The 21,636-nt window shown below is 43.9% G+C and overlaps 1 protein-coding gene across 15 annotated transcripts; it reads left to right on the top strand.

Annotated features, from left to right (window-relative positions):
• Nucleotides 1-1,887: 1,887 nt before the first annotated feature.
• LOC110526397 (uncharacterized) lies at nt 1,888-15,533 on the top strand. 15 transcript variants are annotated; one of them, XM_090238653.1, is made up of 9 exons: nt 2,151-3,419; nt 3,509-3,676; nt 3,873-4,036; nt 8,242-8,397; nt 8,738-8,800; nt 8,951-8,983; nt 9,100-9,176; nt 9,320-9,390; nt 13,861-15,533. In XM_090238653.1, exons 7-9 carry the CDS (start codon nt 9,153-9,155, stop codon nt 14,141-14,143), a joined length of 378 nt encoding a protein of 125 aa, XP_090094779.1. In that variant the 5' UTR covers nt 2,151-3,419; nt 3,509-3,676; nt 3,873-4,036; nt 8,242-8,397; nt 8,738-8,800; nt 8,951-8,983; nt 9,100-9,152; the 3' UTR covers nt 14,144-15,533. The 15 variants fall into 12 exon arrangements, with proteins under 15 accessions (XP_090094773.1, XP_090094779.1, XP_090094784.1 ...); XM_090238647.1 differs by lacking the exon at nt 8,951-8,983 and adding an exon at nt 1,888-2,059 and having other exon boundaries at nt 3,258-3,419; nt 3,509-3,699; XM_090238650.1 differs by having other exon boundaries at nt 2,174-3,419; nt 3,509-3,699.
• The last annotated feature ends 6,103 nt before the right edge of the window (nt 15,534-21,636 follow it).

The raw sequence follows: 21,636 nt of genomic DNA, 5'->3' as shown, positions 1-21,636 counted from the left end.
CTGTGGTGAGTTATTCACAATTTTCGATGAACAAATAAGGTTTTATATGTAAGATGGTTAAATAAAGAGCTAAATTATTGATTGTTATTATATTATTATTTGTGCCCTGGTCCTATAAGAGCTCTTTGTCACTTCCCACAAGTCGGGTTGTGACAAACTCACACTCATTCTTATGTTTAATAAATATATTGTATAGTGTGCATGTGTGGCAGGCTTAAAATGATGGCAAAAAACAACATTTGAGAGTGGTGCTAGAGGGGGTACTCAGAAGGAGGTTGAATGTTTGAAGGGGTACGGGACTAAAAAGTTTAGGAACCACTGCACTAGAGGAACAGTCTTTTAACGCCACTTCGATACCAAAGTGAATTAGTCGTATCAGGTTAAGAGACTGATTTGGAAAATCCTCTCCTAACCTGCCATAAAAATCACTTTGTATCGAAGTGGCGTGAAAAGAGGGTGTTGCATTACACTAGATCAATATATTGATTTGGGATAGCTAATGGCCCAGTAGCCTTGCACTTGACTTTTCCTACTAGCAGTGACTTTGCTGATAACTTCTTTATTGAGAATTGTTTTGTTTTCCATTTTAATAATTTTATACGAATGATTTTTTATTTAAAAAATGTACCCCCTTTTTCTCCCCAATTTTTATCTTGTGTCATCGCTGCAACTCCCCAACGGGCTCGGGAGGTGAAGGTCGAGTAATGCGTCTTCCGAAACATGACCCGCTAAACCGCGCTTCCTAACACCCGCCTGCTTCACCCGGAAGCTAGCTGCACCAATGTGTCTGTAGAAACTTAGAGCTATTTATCACTTGTCAGAAATGTCCAGATCAACTAGCCCATGTCAGCTAACATTTTTTTTTTTTTTTTTTTTTGCCGATATGTATTGTTGTAATTCTTACAAAAAACAAATAATTAGAATTGCAAGAAAATATGCTTTGCAAAATGCAAAATTTACACCCCATTACAAAATGTGTAGAATTTAATGAAATAAGCTTTGTCACACCCTGATCTGTTTCACCTGTCCTCGTTATTGTCTCCACCCCCTCCAGGTGTCGCTTGTTTTCCCCAGTGTATTTATCCCTGTGTTTCCTGTCTCTCTGGGCCAGTGTATTTATCCCTGTGTTTCCTGTCTCTCTGGGCCAGTGTATTTATCCCTGTGTTTCCTGTCTCTCTGGGCCAGTGTATTTATCCCTGTGTTTCCTGTCTCTCTGGGCCAGTGTATTTATCCCTGTGTTTCCTGTCTCTCTGGGCCAGTGTATTTATCCCTGTGTTTCCTGTCTCTCTGGGCCAGTGTATTTATCCCTGTGTTTCTTGTCTCTCTGTGCCAGTTTGTCTTGTATGTCCAAGCCTACGAGCAGTTTTCCCAGTTTCCTGCTTGGCCTTTTTCCCCTTTTGCTAGTCCTCCCGGTTCTGACCCTTGCTTGTTTTCTGGACTCCATGCCCGCCTGCTTGACCATTCTGCCTGCCCTGACCTCGAGCTTGCCTGCCCTTCGGTACCTCCTGAGCTCTGAACTGGTTTTGAACCATTCTCTTGCCTAAACCCTTTGGATTTATTAAACATCTTAAACTCCAACCATCTGCCTCCTGTTTCTGCATCTGGGTCTCGCCTTGTGTCATGATACTTTACACCTGCAAAGTTCTCTCCACCAACAAGAGGGGTGTGAATCGTTTGTCATGAACAGTGCTTGTGCCCCTAGAAATAGACGTTGCGCGTGCGTAGGGGGGGAGCGGGATGTTCCCCAATGCTGGAAGGGGGGCCCCCGAGTGAAAGCGTTTGGGAACCCCTGTGCTAAATGACTAAAATGTAAATGTAGCCTAACCTCAGAATATTGCCTGTAAACGTGTGGTCGGTTGGTTGACTGTGGTTGTCTCTGTGTTCCAGCTGCAGGAGCAGGCTGATGCCAGCCAGGCACTGCGGGCAGAGCTGTCCCAGGAGCAGGCCAGGCAGCAGTAGCTGCAGGAGAGGAACCAGGGGGCCAGGGAGAGAGAGGGTCGACTGGAGTCAGAGAGAAACCAGCTCAGAACCAGCATGGAAGCAGCTCACAGCTCACAGAGTCAAACACTATAATTAATCAATAAGGCACCTCGGGGGTTTGTGGAATATGGCCAATATACCACGGCTAAGGGCTGTTCTTATGCACGTCGCAACGCAGAATGCCTGGATACAGCCCTTAGCCGTGGTATATTGGCCATAAACCACAAACCCCAGAGGTGCCTCATTGCTATTATAAACTGGTTACCAATATAATTAAATGTTTTGCTATACCCGTGGTATACGGTCTGATATACCACTGCTGTCAGACAATCTCCATTCAGGCTTGAACCAACCAGTTTATAATGTATATAAAACTAGCACTCAACTAGACATGTGCAGTCAACAACTCAGCACTCAACCAGGTGCTTTCACACACATACTAATGTATCCAAAAGCTAGTGCTCAACTACAAATATGCGGTCAATAAATTCACACATATTGCAAATGCATGTCACACTCACACAACCAACAAATGTTAATTATACTGTAGTGTTTTGTCTGTTGATTTATGACTAAAGGCAATATTCCAACACAAATAATTTAGTGTCAGTGAACGTCATGAATTTAACCTGTGCTTGCTGACAGTTAAAAGTTTCAAGAGGCATTTTTTGGCTTTACATGTTGTTTTTCCATTCATCAGGAGAGCATCTTCTCCTCACATAGTGTCTGACTGAAGCCTGGCTACACTCATCTACAATCCACTCAGATTCCCCCTCCAGCCATGCTCGCAAATTGAATTAGTTTCCGTCTCTGAATTTGTGTTTCAAAAATAGTAATTATTTTTTAACCCCAAAGGAAGCAAGAGAAACGAGTCAGATCTGCACACGTCATGAATTTTGTGAAATAATAGTTTTCCACCAGCCAAAGGGATACAAGCCTGAAGCGCGGCAATTTACCAACTGTTCAGCTGCTAGGAAATTAAATTGAAGCACATAATTCATATCTTTAGAAAGTTAAATCAATCTGATCAAAAAGTTTCCCACTCAATTACGGCCTGAAATTAATCTCCTTAATCCCAATTTTAAATCTGTCATGCATATAAGTGCAGATCTCTCATCTATCTGCCCATCCATGTGACTTAATCCTGGAACAGAGAGCTAAAATGGCGCTGCGATTGTCAGATTTAGTCCCATCTATCTTTGAGCCTGATATACACACAGTGGCACACACACCTGATGGGAGCTCTGATAGGGGTGTGTCTGCTGTCTGTCCTACAGTTGAGGGAGCGGGAGAGGACTGTGGGGTGCCTGCAGGAGCGTGTGGTAGAGCTGCAGAGCACCACCCAGAGGCTGCAGGAGGAACAGACAGCCTGCCAGGCTCAGCTGCGGCAGTGAAGGAGGGAGCTGGAGAGCAGGGAGGGCCAGAGACACAGCCAAGAGGTCAGAGGTCACAATCACATACTGTCCATATGTTGAGTGTATTTTGTGTGTAGTTTGGGGCCCATGTTCCATGTGTGTGTTCTCTCCAGATGAGCGTCTTTCAGGAGACGGTGTGCAGGCTGAGGGAGTGTGTAGAGGAGGCCCAGGCCAGCAGCAAGCAGGGGACCAGTGACACAGCAGCAGCACAACACAGCCTCAGAGAGCTGAGACTGGAGCTGGCCTCCACCCAGGCTTCCCATAGAGAGAGCATGGAGCTGGTGCGTGCCCTGCTTACACACAGGTACTCTGTCAGGCATGTATTGAAAATACTGACGTTAAAACAATGACATTAACTCTCAACTTGTTTTAGGTTAATGACAGTGGAGGAAATAATGTGTAGTGGGACTAACAATGTATATTTTGTGTGGATGTTTGTTTTGTGGTGTGCGGCTGTGGTGTGGTGGTACTGGTCAGCTGGCTGAGCAGAGTGGTGAGGCTGCAGGTCTACGTAGTGAGCTGTCCCGCCTGCAGCAGAGGAGCTCCCAGCTGTCAGAGGAGAGAGGGGGCCAGGAGGAGAGGACCAGGCAGCTGGCTGCAGAGCTCCACAGACTACGTACTACCAGCAGACACTGGACGAGGTGAGAGAGAAGGATCTACACGTCAACATTTCCATTCATCGTCATGGCAATTAACCAATAACCATTCATTTCATTGTCAATATCCAATAACCACTGATCTGGTTCTAGATCTGACACTGCCAACTGCCAACCATTAGGTCATGGACCAGATAGCCTCACATTAAATCCTAGACTGTTACAGCCTGTGGCCGACCACTACACCATCACATGATTAGAAGTGTGATGGCTCAATCTTTCAACCTTATGTGTTGTATAATAGGAAAGGGGGTTATCTAGTGTAATATATACCCAGGGCTGGAAATGAACACTATGCCTGGTCATTAGTGTGGAGCACACAGCCCCTCTGAAGTAGAGACTTAACCTCCACAGGTCGCGCTGTACACTAATTGACCACTACAGGAGAGAGCAGGTTCTGTTGTAGAGAAAAGAGGTGTGACTTGTAGCAGTGCCCTTTCTGTGTGTGCGGGGCTATATTCCTAAAGCTGATTGGATAATGAGACCTCTCTCTCAGACCCCCGTAGATTCTGCATGTACAACACACACACACACAGTTGAAGTCGGTTTACATACACCTTAGCCAAATACATTTAAACTCAGTTTTTCACAATTCCTGACATTTAATCCAAGTAAAAATTCCCAGTCTTAGGTTAGTTAGGATCACTTTATTTTAAGAATGTGAAATGTCAGAATAATAGTAGAGAGAATTATGTATTTCAGCGTTGATTTCTTTCATCACATTCCCAGTGGGAATTAGTATTTGGTAGCATTGCCTTTAAATTGTTTAACTTGAGTCAAACGTTTCGGGTACCCTTCCACAAGCTTCCCACAATAAGTTGGGCGAATTTTGGCCCATTCCTCCTGACAGAGTTGGTGTAACTGAGTCAGGTTTGTAGACCTCCTTGCTCGCACACACTTTTTCTGTTCTGCCCACAAATGTTCTGTAAGATTGAGGTCAGGGCTTTGTGATGGCCACTCCAATACCTTGACTTTGTTGTCCTTAAGCCATTTTGCCACAACTTTGGAAGTATGCTTGGGGTCATTTGGAAGACCCAAGCTTTAACTTCTTGACTGATGTCTTTAGCTGTTGCTTCAATATACCCACATAATTTTCCTTCCTCAAGATGCCATCTATTTTGTGAAGTGCACCAGTCCCTCCTGCAGCAAAGCACCCCTACAACATGATGCTGCCACCCCCGTGCTTCACGGTTGGGATGGTGTTCTTCGGCTTGCAAGCATCCCCCTTTGTCCTCCAAACATAACAATGGTCATTATGGCCAAACAGTTCTATTTTTGTTTCATCAGACCAGAGGACATTTCTCCAAAAAGTACGATCTTTGTCCCCATGTGCAGTTGCAGAACGTAGTCTGTTTTTTTTATGGCGTTTTTGGAGCACTTTTCTTCCTTCTTTTCTTCCTTGCTGAGCGGCCTTTCAGGTTATGTCGATATAGGACTCGTTTTACTGTGGATATAGATACTTTTGTACCTGTTTCCTCCAGCATCTTCACAAGGTCCTTTGCTGTTGTTCTGGGATTGATTTGCACTTTTTGCACCAAAGTACGTTCATCTCCATGAGACTTGGAAAATTCCAGAAAATCATGACATGGCTTTAGAGGCTTCTGATAGGCTTATTGACATAATTTGAGTCAATTGGAGGTGTACCTGTGGATGTATTTCAAGGCCTACTTCAGTGCCTCTATGCTTGACATCATGGGAAAATCAAAAGAAATCAGCCAAGATCTCCGATTTTTTTTAGACCTCCACAAGTCTGGTTCATCCTTGGGAGCAATTTCCAAATGCCTGAAGGTACCACGTTCATCTGTACAAACAATAGTATGCAAGTATAAACACCATGGGAGCACTCAGCTGTCATACAAATCGCGTACTATCGATTTGTATGACAGCTTAGTGGTCCCATGGTGTTTATACTTGCATACTATTGTTTGTACAGATGAACGTGGTACCTTCAGGCGTTTGGAAATTGCTTGAACCAGACTTGTGGAGGTCTAAAAAAAAATTATCTGAGGTCTTGGCTGATTTCTTTTGATTTTCCCATGATGTCAAGCATAGAGGCACTGAGGTAGGCCTTGAAATACATCCACAGGTACACCTCCAATTGACTCAAATGATGTCAATTAGCCTATCAGAAGCCTCTAAAGCCATGTCATGATTTTCTGGAATTTTCCAAGCTGTTTAAAGGCACAGTCAACTTACTGCATGTAAACTTCTGACCCACTGGAATTGTGATCTAGTGAATTATAAGTGAAATAATCTGTCTGTAAACAATTGTTGGAAAAATTACTTGTGTCATGCACAAAGTAGATGTCCTAACCGACTTGCCAGAACTATAGTTTGTTTACAAGAAATGTGTGGAGTGACTCCAACCTAAGTGTATGTAAACCTCTGACTTCAACTGTACATACAGAAAGAGTTTGCAAAGACGCAAACATTTAAACACACAGTTTTGCTTAGAGGAACTTATAATACACATAATAGTCAGTTTAACAGTTTAACTGAGATACTCATACAGTACAGAAATGTAGTAACAGGTTTTCAAGTGAAAATGTCTGAGGCTTTATGGTTCAAATAGTCTAAGCATTGTGTTTGTATTGTGACAAATCCGAAGCACTTTGTTTGTGTACACAGGCACATAAGAGCTGTGTGTGCTTGCTCTGCAGTGCCAAACCTCTACAATGTGTTTGTATGTGTGTTTAGCCGAGGGCACATCTCTGTGGCTCATCGCTGTGGTCTCACGTCATCCTCCTTAAGTGCTGTCAATGTTGCATGGTAACAGCGGCGCTCTGCCCTCTTAATTGGTTTAGGAAGAGCATCCTTGTCATTTTGCGGTCAGCAAACTCCGCCAGAGAAAATGAAGTGTGAGTTGCACCCCGCACAACCCATCCCACAAAAAAATAAAATGATTATGTGCAGCTGTGTGTGTGTGTTTGTCAGTTTTTACTTTCCACTTTTAGAAATAATTGCTGGTTGCTCGGTGGGATCAGAGGAAGGGTATAATGATTGTCTCTGGCTGTGTGGTATGGCTGGGTTCTGGGGAGGGCTGGGGGAGAGCAACTCATTTCACACACCTAAATGTGAGTGTGTGTGAATGTGTTAACATTAGTGTGTTTGTACAGCATGTAACTTGTTTGTGGTGTCTATGTGCTTGATGTGTATCTACATACTGTACGTGTGTGTGTGTAAACGGCTGTCCTTTTGCACGGATTAGCAGGTGAACGCAGCAAGAGGATGACCAGACTGGGGTTGCGATACTGTCACACAGGGGTTAGGGGGAATACAGAGCTGCAGTACTGCAGTTTGGAGCCTCCAGTCCCCACACACACACCACTTTAATTGCCTTTGCTTCTTTCATTACATGTATTGCCTCTCCTCTGCATTGCCTGCTCCCTGGGCTTGTGGAAAGGTCATTGTAGTGGGGATGTGAACACTGCACAGCCTCCGTGTGTCCCAGCCAAGCAGGCAGAGGATAGGGCGGGGGATGTGAACACTGCACAGCCTCCGTGTGTCCCAGCCAAGCAGGCAGAGGATAGGGCGGGGGATGTGAACACTGCACAGCCTCCGTGTGTCCCAGCCAAGCAGGCAGAGGATAGGGCGGGGGATGTGAACACTGCACAGCCTCCATGTGTCCCAGCCAAGCAGGCAGAGGATAGGGCAGGGGATGTGAACACTGCATAGCCTCCGTGTGTCCCAGCCAAGCAGGCAGAGGATAGGGCGGGGGATGGGAACACTGCACAGCCTCCGTGTGTCCTAGCCAAGCAGGCAGAGGATAGGGTGGGGGATGTGGCTAGGGAGGACTGGTTACTGCTGTCCTTCACATTGTTCCTATAAAGAAAAACGTGTATTTTATGGTGACCAGTTCTTTGATGTAGTGGCTCAACATGTACATGCATGTTAGCATACGCAAGCATTGTTAAGAGTGATTTAGAGTCAGATGAATGTGACTATGACAGGACAATGTTACTAGAAGGAGATGTTTATGGAGGAGTTCACTACAATGTAATTAACTAATGAACTATCGTTTCCCAGTTTCCTACCTGGGAAGGGTTATAGGAAACCCTCATGAATATACATTGCATGTTGCTGTGATTCATTGTTCACCATTCATTTAAAAGGTTCATCAGTTTTCTGAAATGAGAACAAAAATGATATTAGGAAATGCCAATGACAGGTATCATCCCTCTCCCACCTAGACTCGGTCCTGTGAGGGCAGGCTGGCAGAGCTGAGTGCCTAGCTGGGGAGGTCTCAGTGCTGGGGCCAGGAGAAGCTGGTAGCCCTGGAGAAGGTGGTGTTGATTAAGGTGGAGATGGCTTCTCTCAGGGAGAACTACCATGCCAAGGTGGCCCAGGTCAGACACACACTTACACAATGGGTTCTGGGGACATTCTGGTAGGGTTTATGACTAAGGATAGGAGGTTTTGCTGACCATGTGACCTGATCAGGAAAAACTCTGGGCCCTTATAATAGCCGGAAGCCTTACTGCCTAACTGTGTAACTAGGCCCAAAGTTTTCCTGATCAATTGATGTGCTCATGAAAACCTCTTGGCTCTAGTTATGACACATATCCTCACACTTTGCACTGGCACAGAAAGGCCAAACAGCATAGTTAGTAATCACCTCTCAATGAAAAATGAGCTGTATAGCCATTACAATGTGCAGCAGGGGTTTGTTCATGTGTCTCTGTTCAGGTGGAGGCCTTACACTCACAGCACGATTCCATGGAGCACAAGTACAGCACAGCAGCTAATGAGGTAGTGAACCCTTAAAATCTCCAGATATGTCAGATAGACACTGTTAGAGTTGTAGACTCTCATTACACTCTCTCTCTCTCCCCCCCCCCCCCATATCGTGTTGCGCCAGTCTCTGGGTAATGCTCGTTCAGACAGTTCTCTTCTACACAGGGAGAGTGAGCTGGTGGTAACCAACGTCAACCAGTGGGTGAAGGAGCAGAAGGAAGAGCATACCTAACTCCACACACACACTGATGCCCAGTCACATTCTACTCTACATTCACAAAGCAGCATTAACCCTGTCTTAACCCCGTCGACAGGCAAGGGTCTGCAGGAGGAGAAGAAGAGGCTGAAGGCTGAGCTGGAAGAGAGCATGATTGAAGCCGAGAGTTTCAGGGTACGTACCATACACAGTTACACACACTGGATAACACTGTTAGACCTCCACACATTTACAACCCTGATATACTATAATATAACAACACCAATTGAAGAGCATTGTTCCTTTCTATTGAGTAATGTCACTTGTTTTTGTATCAGACCTCTCAAGCCAGTATGAGTGGCCAGCGCAGTGCCCTGACCAGACCTCCCGTCCAGCTGCTCCACACAGAGTGAGTACTGTACTACTGGCACTGACCTGAGACACTGGATCTGTGGGCTTGGCAACTTCCCAGTTCTCCAGGAACAAGCTGCAGCAGGTCCATACGAGGCAAATGACTACATGTCCTCTAACTCTTCACTAGTTTCTTTGCTGGGGCTCTAGAGACAGCATCAGTGACAAAGCAGTGACTTCCCGGACTGAGTGAATTCCTCTCTGTGTGTTTCTAGAGTAGAGCTGAGACATGGGTCAATAGCAACAATCACCAACACATCTCAGACAGTATTGGTTAAGAGCGGGAGCCCGTCTATAACTCATAAGAGCTATTGGCAGCCATGTTGATTTCTGTTGTTCTGGGATTAGCATCTGTGTTTCTGGGGGCTAATGGTCCGTGTCGTCCGGCTGTGAAATCAGTGGCCTGAGAGCCTCTGAGAAGCCTGCAGATTGGTGTTTCAAATCCCCACCCCCCTCTAATGCAGCACAGCCTGTCTCAGCCACTCTCTCCATCTCCCAGAGTAGAACAGTTTCGCTGTTCCCGAGTTCCCCCTCCTCACCCTGGGTGACCCCCACTGCAGTCTCCCCACGCCTGGGCCCAGACGCCACCGGCCCTTCCTGCCCCACAGGACCACTGCAGCTTGTTAACACCGAAGATACATTTGTGCAGTCAGGCAGGAAATCCTAGAGGTGGTAATCAAAGGCCTGGTGCTCTGACACTGAGGACTGGAGGAGGGCTTAGAGATGACCTCTAGTCTGGCCTCCAATCATGGCCGATCATCCCAACAGACGGACGGACAGACAGAGCCATCCAAGGACACGGTCTCCTCTCCTCTGGGCCAGACATGTCTTAGTCGTGTCTGTTTTCAGACACTCAGACAGACGTCACCCACACATTGCCATGGTACCGACTATATCTTTTTAAAATTGAACTTGCATTTTATATGTGATGCTGAGAAAAGGTGATTTATTGGTGAAATTGTGTTCCATATGGTTGTTTGACAGTTGAAGCCTTCTCATTTTGCGCTGCCTATACCGCCTCGCTTTAAAGTAAGCCAGTCCTGTGCTCACTGGCATTTCCCTGTAATGCGTTCCCGTCTGATTTCCTTCTAAATTGAAATGCGGTAAAGTTAGGACTGATTGGAGGGATTACTTTTGGTGAGTGTGAGATAGGAGGGAGAGAGAAAGAGACTAGACTGGTTGTGAACCCAATCAGAGCCCTGTGTTGACTGTGCTGATTAGAGGCTTGTAGTGAGTGGGATCCATTCTATCCCATCATTCCCTGTTTGCTCTGATAACGGAACCTCAACACTCATCATGTCCCTAACCTCATCCTCATGCTGTCACTTACAGCACACCACACTGATCTCTCTCAAACGTCTTATGCAAGGTGGGTAATGTACCAAAAGACCCTTTAGAACTTTAAACCTGCTTTGAAATAATAGTTGGCATGCTTTGGAAAAAAATCACTGGTTGGCTGAGTGTTAAAAAACATAAAAAGTTGCAATATGTAGTTGAGGAACACTGAGGCATTGAGGATGGACATTGCTCTGGAGAGAGTACCGTACGCTAATAAGTGTGTTCGTGCGTTGTGCGTGTTACCTTGCCTGATACCAATGGAGGGCAGATGCAAACTCAGCCCATAAAGGCCCACTGGATGGCTGCGACTTCACTCAGCTAATGTTCCAGGACATCCAGGAAGCCTGTAGGGAGCTGGGAGAACACAGAGGAGCGCTAAAAAGCAGCCAGAGAGAGAGTAAATACAAATAAATAGATAAATAAGTGAATGGCATGAGAGGAGCAGAGGGAACAGTCGTCCATTCTCGTGTACGCACCGCGTTTGTTTATTTATGGTGTCTGAGGGCCTGAGCAGGGCTGATGGGGGGAGGAGGAGGGTGCTGGGGGAGGACACTGGGCCTCTCCTTCCTTACGCATGCCTGGCTCTGCTCCCCAGCTTTCATTAAGTGTCATTACCAGGGCTTTCAGCGCTAGAGCCAAGCTGAGACCTGACATCCACTCCATAGATATGTGTGCATATGGATGGACTGCTGATCCTTCTTATCCGCCACTGAGGAGGGAGAATTAGGCCAGGGAGAGGAGAGGAGAGGAGAGGAGAGGAGGATGCAGCCATATCTGACTTTAATGGCCAGAATATAGCTGTTACTTAAATGGAGGACAGTATGTCATGAATATGCCATACGGGGCATTTAAAGTGTTTGTACACTGGTGATTGTAAGGGCTATGCACACTGCAGTGTGTTGTAGATCAGGATGACTAGGATGCATATCGATACAGTTACATATCAGGATATTCTAGTTGACTGTACCTGCACCAAAACACCAGTATTTTTCCTTCATATTTTTAATGTGGGAGCCAAAACAAATTCAGCACTTTTTATTTCCATGAATGATCAAAACTCGTTTTCTTATAACTCTTGTCACTGCAGCAGACATATGGTGAGCAATATGATTGGAACATCAAATCATAAGAAAATCACAAATACCGAATCACAACACATATAGAATCGCAGTATATATCGTAATCGGCACCTAAGTATCACAATAATATTGTGTTGTGAGATGCCGGGCCATTCCCAGCCCTAATGGCCAGTAGCAGAAATAAAGGCATGCAGCTGATGTGAGATGTGCATTTCCTTCTACGCAAGGTGTTCATTATCAATGTCCCTTTCCAGTTCACTTCCTGTTAGAAGGCCGGCTGATTGATGGCTTGTACTGTTTATTTGGATATCAGCGAATGAAATATTCATGTCGTACGCTTTCCCAAGCAGAAGTTATCTAGATGCAGCGTAAATGGTACTTGGGATTAGATTTTCACAGCAGATTGCTGTTATTACAGGAGAAAAAGGTGAAAAGAGACTGTGTGAGCAGTCGTTTTCCTGGGAGGCAATCTATTTCTCTTCCACTCAGAGCACCGGAGCGCTGGACCAGGCTCTTAATGCGCGGGAGAGAAAGTGCTTTGGTCTGCAACCTTTCACACCTTCACCTCCCCTTCATGTGATTGAATAGTTAATAACTTTGACTTTCCTTTGAAAGCCTGTGACGTGGCTCCTACTGAACAGCCTGTTGTCTGGCTGACACACCTGCCTATTGCTCTGTCTGTCTGACTGACTGACTGACTGCCTGCCTACATGTCTACTTGGCCCAGATGCCAGATTGTCTGATAGCCCACCTCTCTCTTCTACAAGCCCTCTCACTTTCAAGCCTGTCCCTCACCTGAATTACCACCTAGCTTATCTGTCTTTCTTAAAGGAGCCTGTACATTATCAGAATTTTGATGGAAAGGGGTTTGGATTGCTTACTCTTCCTTCCTCCCTCAAGACACACACACACACACACACACACACACACACACACACACAGGGAGCTCATTAGCGCACCCCGTGTTCACAGCTCCAGCAGAATGTAACCTTGCCTAATTGTGCGCCATGCTAATTTGTTCTCCCTGCATGATGTGGCGATTGCTTATTTATTCTCCTCAGGGCTCCTCTCTCACATTAAAATTATTGACTTATTTCATTCACTGCACATTTGCCAAGCTTTATTTGATAAGCTCATTTCCCTTGGTGCCCAAAATCCCCCCTGTTCCCATGTTTTAAAAGTTCTAATGTTCCCAATGCAGATTATTATTCATACTTGTGATTGTTTCTTCGTCTAATTATCTGTGTTGGAATAATTTTGCATCTGTAAGCCTGTTTATCCCGGCGGACTGAAACGGCACAAAAGGGCACACATTAACGATGCGTCTGGAATAGCCGAGGAGCCAGTTGTGTACACAAAGCTGGCAGACGCGGTCAACAAGAAGCTTAACAGGGATTGGTACATCGTGGAAGGTTTACCAAAATAAGCAGACTGAATTTGCATTTGGTTAGAGGGCTGTTGACGAACAGAGCCATCAACATTTGGTCCATCAGGTAATGAGACAGGCTCTGTTTTGATGTGGATATATGCAGCGAGGTGGAGCTAAACTAGTTGTAGTCAATAGAGGTCATGGTTAAGGTGGGTAGTGCAGATCCATTCCACTCTGACCCATTGACCACCATCAGCCCTCTCCTCCCCTACAGTGGGGAGACCCTCCCTGCCTCACACCAAGAGGGGAGTTCTAGAGAGACTCAGCAGTTTAGAGAACAGAGCCAGTACCAGAGCAGAGACAAGCTAGCAGCAGGAGACCTGTTCAGTAGTGTACCGGTAGGTTAATACACTGAAATGGACATCAACTCACCAACAGAGGACACAGTGGGATAGTATTAGGTAGGGGAATGATTGGCAGTATTTCTGCAGTGGGAGGTGAATGATACCTCATGAGTAATGTATTAACAGTAATTATATGGATAATATTAATGATGACAAATATGCAAACTTAAGGTCCATGGTGATGCCAACATACCAATAGTAACACTGAGCTCTGAGGCTGACTATTGAAGGTATCTTATTTGAATAATCTCTTTCTGTCTGCCTCTGCTCTGTCTCAGATCTGCTCTGACTGCGACAGGAGCCTTGAGTGGCCAGAGAGACAACCTGTGGAGGAGGAGCTCTGGCTGCCAACCTGCATCTGCGCTAGCCCCAGACTCAGCCTGTGTCTGCCTGGCAGGGAGGGGGGCCACGTTTGCTGCTGAGGTGGCCAGAAGAGTGGCCCTTAGGACCCTGGAGCGCAGACCCCTGCCATGTGGCCACCACCGCTGGAGCAGACCCACTCTCTCAGCTGGGACAAGCCACGCCCTACACATCTCAGGGAGGGACACTGGTGGGGGCTAGTATGAACCAGTGAGAAGGGAAGTACAGGTAGTTATGACTCAAGAGAATACAGCACACAAATATTTATGATTTTGTAGCTTGATAGATATGAATAAATTATTGTATTATATTTAAGATTATTTAATGACAATACTAAACTTGAATAATTTAATTTCTTTGGTATTTTCAGTATATATTTTTTCAAAATCGAATCTTTGTGGCACAATATTGTAATAATAATAATAAAATTGTAATCTCTTACCATTACTCCTTCAGCCAGTTCTACATTATGATTGTCTACTTATTCACAACAGATTCTGTTGAACACAGATTCTGTGTTGTGAATAAGTAGACAATTACAATCTTACCTGTACAGTTGCTGGGTCCTTCCACCAGTTTGGTGCCTTTTTAGAAGTGTAACTTGTGATTTCACAAAATGTCCTAAAGAGCACATGTTCAACTTCATAAAAAACACGTTGCCATTCCAATAGGTTAAATAAAAAAATACTATAGTTAGTGCCTATTAAGTGCTAAATAAAGTATCAGGGTTGACGGTATCAGGGTTGACGATCTCGTTTTAAATCAGCCATAAATCCTCTCGTGACAGGGGGAATGGAAGCTTGTGTGCAACAGGGAGTGGCGATTGAAACCCGTTAGTTTTCTATCACAAAACAGAAAATGGCCCAACAAGTTTTTACACTATGATTTGACTATTTGATGTTCAATGTTTCTTTTGAAAAATACATTTTAAATTAATAGTTTCACCATATTAAAACTAGAGGGTTGACCTTAAAATGAGGGACAGATGTGAATGAATCACTAATCAAATGAAATAAAACAAATAATCTTCAGAACTGACTTAAAATAACTAGGGATGTACAATGGAGAAATGTTTGGATTACATGGGATGAAGTCTTCCTAGAAGTGACACAGGGTTGGCAGAGGGACATGTCAAAATGCTGAATTTAGCAAGCCTTTATTCATATTAAAAATCAGATTAATTGAATTCTCCATGCCGTCTATATTAAAGGGCACTTCATTGAGTAGAACAGGCTTTTAAAATTAATATTGGCGCACAATTTCTACTTAATATCAAAAGGCACTCTTTGTGGAACGACCCATCTGACAAATATTTGTATCTATCCATTCAGGGTTTTGATTTACATTTTTATAGAAACCTAGAAAGAATTAGAAAAAAGTGTCCAGCCTTTTATTGTGGTATGAGAAATAGTCCTGTTTATTTCTGAGGTTGTCAAATGATTAATTGATGTCTAGATCAAAGTACTAAAAATGTATTGGGGGGGATTTCATGGTTTCAGTCACCTAGAGCAATACATCCTTGAGTTCATGTAAGTCCTAATGAATTGTGTAGGCAGAGAAGTCAAATAAAAGTCTGGTAAAGGCATCTAAACCCATAACAAGTGTCCCTTTGTTCTAGCACTACTCTATTCATCATGAGTCAGCTGTGTGAATCCAGGCATTGCTGTAGCTTTGAGAGCAACTCTGAGTTCCATGCCCACCAGCTTTCAATAACTGGGGATGTCGGAGCTTGACAGTAGAAAGTATTTTTTCTGACTAGAAGAAAATAAGAGCCCTAAGCAATAGTAGATGAGCTGTTAGTAAGCACACAGTCCACTGGGAGAGAGACATGGCAGCACACTATACATAGTGCAGTGGTGAAGGCGAAACAAAAGCGAAATGTAATACTATTGTTTCCAGATATTAATGATATCCAAACTATAGTGCCCCCCAATTACAGTAATAAACCATGCCCATCATTGTAATGATCCACACCAGCATGCAGGGTGAACTTTAGAGGAGGTGTGTTCACAGGGAAGGTTTGTGTCCTAAAGAGGCCCTAGTCAGCCAATGGGATCGAGCAGTGGCTGTTGTTCACTGGCTGCCTGCTAGGATTAATCCCAGCCTTACAGGAAGACACCATCTTTTTCTGCCTTGGTCAGATCAATAGGCAACATTCTCTCCAGCACAGCAGTCAATACCCAACACTTAAGGTGTCTGTGGAAACTAAAGAATGCCAATAATTGTTATTAATGCCTAGGATTTCCCCAAGTACTGCATTTATAGGGTAATTCCAGTCTAACAGACATTCAACCAACATCACACACACAACACCAATGCCCTCCGGAGACGTAGTGTATACATTAAGAAACCTATACACAAATACAAAGATGGAAAAAAAATCTACAAAATGGAAGTGCATCCTTTTTTCAAGTAAGTATTGTGTTTGTAACCTGATTTATAAATGGTATTGCTCTTTTGAGTCCGATACTATAATGGTACTGAGTAGTGAGCTACTGCACCATGCTCTGGGTAAAACCTTGGCCCATTCAGGCCTTATGGAGAAATTGGTCACACTGAAATTCAATCATTTGTCCACGGTGCTAGTTTATTCAGTATGCCTGATGTACCTTTGGTATATTAATCAATACGGCCTGAGATGTGATATATAAGGCACAAGTGGGTGTGGTATATGGCCAATATACCATGGCTAAGAGATGTTCTTAGACACAACGCAATGCGGAGTGCCTGGATACAGCCCTGGGTGGTTCGAGCCCTGAATGCTGATTGGCTGACAGCGGTGGTATATCAGACCGTATACTACGGGAAGGACAAAACATTTATTTTTTACTGCTCTAATTACATTGGTAACCAGTTTATAATAGCAATAAGGCACCTCTGGGGTTTGTAGTATATCGCCAATATACCACGGAAAAGGGCTGTATCCAGGCACTCCGCAATGCATTGTGCGTTAGAACAGCCCTTAGCCATGGTATATTGGCCATATACCACAAACCCAGAGATTCTTTATTGCTGTTATAAACCAGTTAACAAGTAGTTTTGCGTTATACCTGTGGCATGTCGGATATATGCTCCGATGGAATTCTGTTTTAGCCAATCAGCATCCAGGACCCAAACTGCCTGGTTTATAATGGCATTTAATAAAATGTTGAACATTGTGTGTGTGTGTCTTTAATAGCAGGTGTTATTCCGGCCACGTGCTGAGGAATGGATTTGTGTTGATTGTGGAGTGTTATGAAACATGATGACAGACATTAAAGAAATAGCACATTGTAATGCCTTTCTCCTTGCCTCTAAGATCAAGAGGATTTTTTCTGAGAGCCAAAGAAAGGCATTGATTATTTTGTCTGATTGCTCAAGGATCATAATTATACCTCTGCCACTTTGAAGCTGCTCTGTCAGGAAGATAAAAAAAAATAGAATTCTAGGCATTGCCTGCCATATGAATAAGATCGCATTACATACATTAAAATATGTCAATATGACCTTTCTCCCATCAACCCTACCTCCTGAAGTCCTTTTTTCATCTACTGTCTGTTAAGATTCCAGGAAGTAACAAAGAATACAACTTAAAAATTGACTTTGCCATGAGTATCTACTCCAGCATGGACGTGGGCTGTCCTGTATGGATTTTGGAATTCCATCCAATTGTGTGTTAATTCATTCTGAAAGCACAGGGTCAGAGTTCATAGGTTTTAAATGTAAGCCATCGTCATTTCACAAGGCCTAAATACATACTGTACGTAGGTGTTACAAGGACAAGATCTCCCATTGGGTGGGCTGCAGCAGAAAGAGTAGGACCGCTTCAGGGAGAGGGGCCCTCGGAATTGCTTTTATTTCACTATTTCACTCAAGCACCACCACTCCACACGACACAACAGCCGCTCTAGCAGTGGAAAGTGAAGGACAGTAAACTCCAAGCATACATTCCCTACCTCCTCTTTCCATTGAAAACTACAAGTGAGGGAGGCGGGGGGGGTGTTCTAAATTCAATCAAGCGAAGGCCGTCCCCGGCAGGCAGGGACACAGAGAGAGCGAGGGGACGGATGAGGGAAAACTCAACTTAAGTTTCCACTGGGCCTGCTGGGCTCCTAATGCGGCCTTGGATGTAATTGGGTCCCAGAAGGCTGTTCATTATCGTGGCTGTTCATTATTGAGGCAACAAAACGGGTGGAAAGGAAATAAATGCCTCGCTCCACTCTGTGCCCTCCGCTCTGTCCCAGCGCCATTGTGGGATTGGAGTTAATTAAAAGAGCAGTTGATGCCACTGTTTTCCTCATCAATCTCACTTGTGCTCTTATTACGTTTGTAATGACAGTGGGGCTTGTCCTGGTCTGCCACACAGCAGGGCAGAGGGGGAAGAGAGTGGGTACGAGGTATGAGGGACAGATATTTCAACAAATCTCTCAGCGGTCAACAACATCTGTTGAGGATGTAGGTGGGGGGTGGGTGTAGATACTACAGCGCTGTGAGAGGACGACAGACCTCTTCTTCATTCAGTGGTGTTGAGGACCAGTCTTTACCCCCTAATCCTGCAACTCCCTTGAAGGCCATTTTAATTCCTTTCATCATTACACAGTCTTTCCCTGGAAACTTCTGGCAATCTCTGGTAAATAATGCTGGAAATTTCTGTGGCATGGTGTTGCTGGACCTCCAGAAAGCCTTAGATACAGTAGACCACCCTATTCTACTCTACAAGCTAATGGCCCTAGGTTTTAACAGCATGGCAGTAGACTGGCTCAGATCGTATCTTTCAGGAAGGTATCAGAGGGTTGATGTCAATAGCACTTTTGTCTATTGCCAGGTTAATCAGCTGTGGAGTTCCACAAGGGAGTGTTTTAGGGCCCCTCTTCCTGTTATATATCAACTATATGAAATCATCTTGTTCCTGTCAGCTTTTTTGTATGCAAACAATTTAGCTATTTTGGTCTCACACAAAGACAAGAGTATGGTAGCAACTAGGGAGCCAGCTTTTGCAGAACTGGAGGGAATCAGTAACTAGCTGTCAAATAACAAATTGTCTATCAATTTGGGGGGAAACTGAGTCAATTTCATTGTCTCTAGATTAGGCTAGGAAGATCACCACGCTTCAGAGTCATGGTTGGTGACAGCTAAGAACTGTGTTAGGTACTTAGGCTGTGAACTTGACAGGCTTTTGACCAAGGAGGGCAGTGGACAGAACGTTATTGCCAAGGTGAACCAGAAAGTCACATTTCTTGCCAGAAAAGCCACATTTCTGGATAAGGGTACCTTGAAAGTACTTTCAACAGCATTAGTGCAGCCTCACTATGATTATGCTTGTACTACTGGCACAGTAGCTCCCCAAAGGTTTTACAAACGAACTGCAAACGGGACAGAATAAAATGGTACGGGTGATACTGAATCTTAGCTCTCAGGTTGGCCATTCTCAACTCAGAGAACTCCAGTGGCTAACACTTGATAAAAAGGAATTGTTGGGATTGACTCACACAATCCTGTATGGCACAGTCCCCGGTATCTAAAAAGCTATTTTACTTCAGTGAGGGACTCACACTCTTATGCCATGAGGCAGTGCCACAGACTTTGTGCCATATTTTTAACTTTTGTTTATTTAGTAAACATTTTCTTAACTCTATTTCTTGAACTGCATTGTTGGTTAAGGGCTTGTAAGTAAGCATTTCACAGAAAGGTCTACACCTGTTGTATTTGGCTCATGTGACAAATAAAATGTGATGTTATTTTAAGACCTGTACTGGGGAAAACATGTTTTTATATATATATATGGCATTGGTAGAGTGGAACAAAATCCCGGCTGCGATGAAAACAGTTTCTGACAGTCATAGGTTCAAACACCCCTGCAGGGCTTGGTTAATAATGTAAACCACCCTGCTCTATTGGAGGGATTCTCTATGCGTGTATATTTGCCTTTTTGTCTACACTGAGTGTACAAAACATTAGGAATTCATGCTCTTTCCAGGACATGGACTGACCAGGTGAATCCAGGTGAAAGCTATGATCCCTTATTGATGTCACTTGTTAAATCCACTTCAATCAGTGTAGATGAAGGAGAGGAGACGGGTTAAAGAAGGATTTTTAAGCCTTGAGACAATTGAGAAATGGGTTGTATTTAAGTGCCTTTGAACGGGGTATGGTAGTAGTAGTTGTGATTGAATTGAATGTTGGGGTGTACAGTATGTATTTTGCTGGGTGTTAAATGTTTATGTATTTTAAATTGGCAAATCCATTTTTTTAAATGGTGACTGCTGACACTAACACACAAGGACTATTTCAAAATGTCAGCCTATAGCCCAGATTTGTCTCATTAAAGTTGGTGGAGTCCATTATAGCCTCCCTCTCCTTCATTAGCCTACTCTCAATCAAGCAGACTTGGGGAATTGAGAGGTTGAAGGAAATGTTCACAATTATCTGCATTTGCATAAGGGTTACTGGGAGAGAGAACTAAATTGACCAAGTAGAAATTAAAATTCAAGAGGGAGGCTGCCTCCACACAGCACAGGGGAATAGGCAGCAAGTTGTTGCACACCACTCAAGAAGGAATAATTCACAACAAAGCATCTATTTTTCATCTAGTCCTCCAAATGGTTGCCAAGGAGAATATAAGGTTTCAACTAGAAAACAAGGACATCAAGACATGTCACCAGAAACACGATGATGACACTGGCACATCATTAAGGCTGTTTGTTTCATACTGGGTATGACCTCAAGAGGATTTACATATGGCTTCAGACTCAAGAGAGATGCGAGACACATCTACTTAGCTCCTCTCTTTACACTCAACATCTCACAGCTGAGAAAATCCAAAGCACTGGAATCAGTCATGTAGAGCTGTTGCTGCATTATGGGAGGAATTCAGACCTGAGTTACGTGCACGTAAATGGAACTTATTTCCCTTTTTATGCACTCTCTGGAGACACATATTCTGACCTTGGGGAAACGCATGTGCCAGACAGGTATTTGTTTGGGGTGTCAGAGGTGTGTCTACTCTAACAGTAGTGGTGTGTGGGTAAAATCACCAGGGAAGCCAAGCCAGGGGGAAAAAAAGGCATATTTTAACCTGTGTTGTGATAATTGTGTTGTTTGCTCTATAACCTGTTAGTTCATATGCCTTGACACCATGATATATAGGCCTAAGGCAGAGACAATAAGAAGACACAGTGGCAGGATAAATTCAACCACACCTTTGTTTCATCACAAAACCCGAGAGCAACATCTGTCTAGTGAAGTCCACAGAACATATTGCATGTAACAAACAGTTACATGACCTACAGCATGGTTAAGACAGTTCATGTTTCCAACATTTTTGGACTACTGAACAACTATTGATTTAGAACCATGGAGAGCTGCCTCCACTTTTATTCCAGCACAATTTCAACAGCAAATTAAATCAAACATGGTTAGCAGGTGTTATTGCGAGTGTAGCTAAATGCTTATGCTTCTAGATCCAACAGTGCAGCAGTATCTAACAGGTAATATCTAACAATTCCACAACAAAACCTAATACACACAATCTAGTAAAGAAATGAGATGAGAATATATAAGTATCAAATATATAGATTAGCAGTGACAGAGCAGCTAAGATGCAATAGACAGTAAAGAATAGATAGTGAAGGATACAGTATATACATATGAGATGAGTAATGCGAGATATGTAAACATTATTAAAGTGACTAGTGTTCCATTTATTAAAGTGGCCA

The sequence above is a fragment of the Oncorhynchus mykiss genome, chromosome 6, assembly GCF_057628025.1.
Source record: "Oncorhynchus mykiss isolate SJ-2025 chromosome 6, ASM5762802v1, whole genome shotgun sequence".
Taxonomy (NCBI): Eukaryota; Metazoa; Chordata; class Actinopteri; order Salmoniformes; family Salmonidae; genus Oncorhynchus; species Oncorhynchus mykiss.
The sequence above is the reverse complement of the archived record's forward strand: the minus strand, read 5'-3'. Positions and strand labels throughout refer to the sequence as shown.

Bases quoted from the DNA above. Each gene is read 5' to 3' on its own strand.
- LOC110526397 (XM_090238647.1), top strand. From the start codon at position 9,153: ATGATTGAAGCCGAGAGTTTCAGG. The intron at 9,177-9,319 runs GTACGTACCATA...TTTTTGTATCAG, and splicing joins TTGAAGCCGAGAGTTTCAGG to ACCTCTCAAGCCAGTATGAG. The intron at 9,391-13,860 runs GTGAGTACTGTA...GCTCTGTCTCAG, and splicing joins GTCCAGCTGCTCCACACAGA to ATCTGCTCTGACTGCGACAG.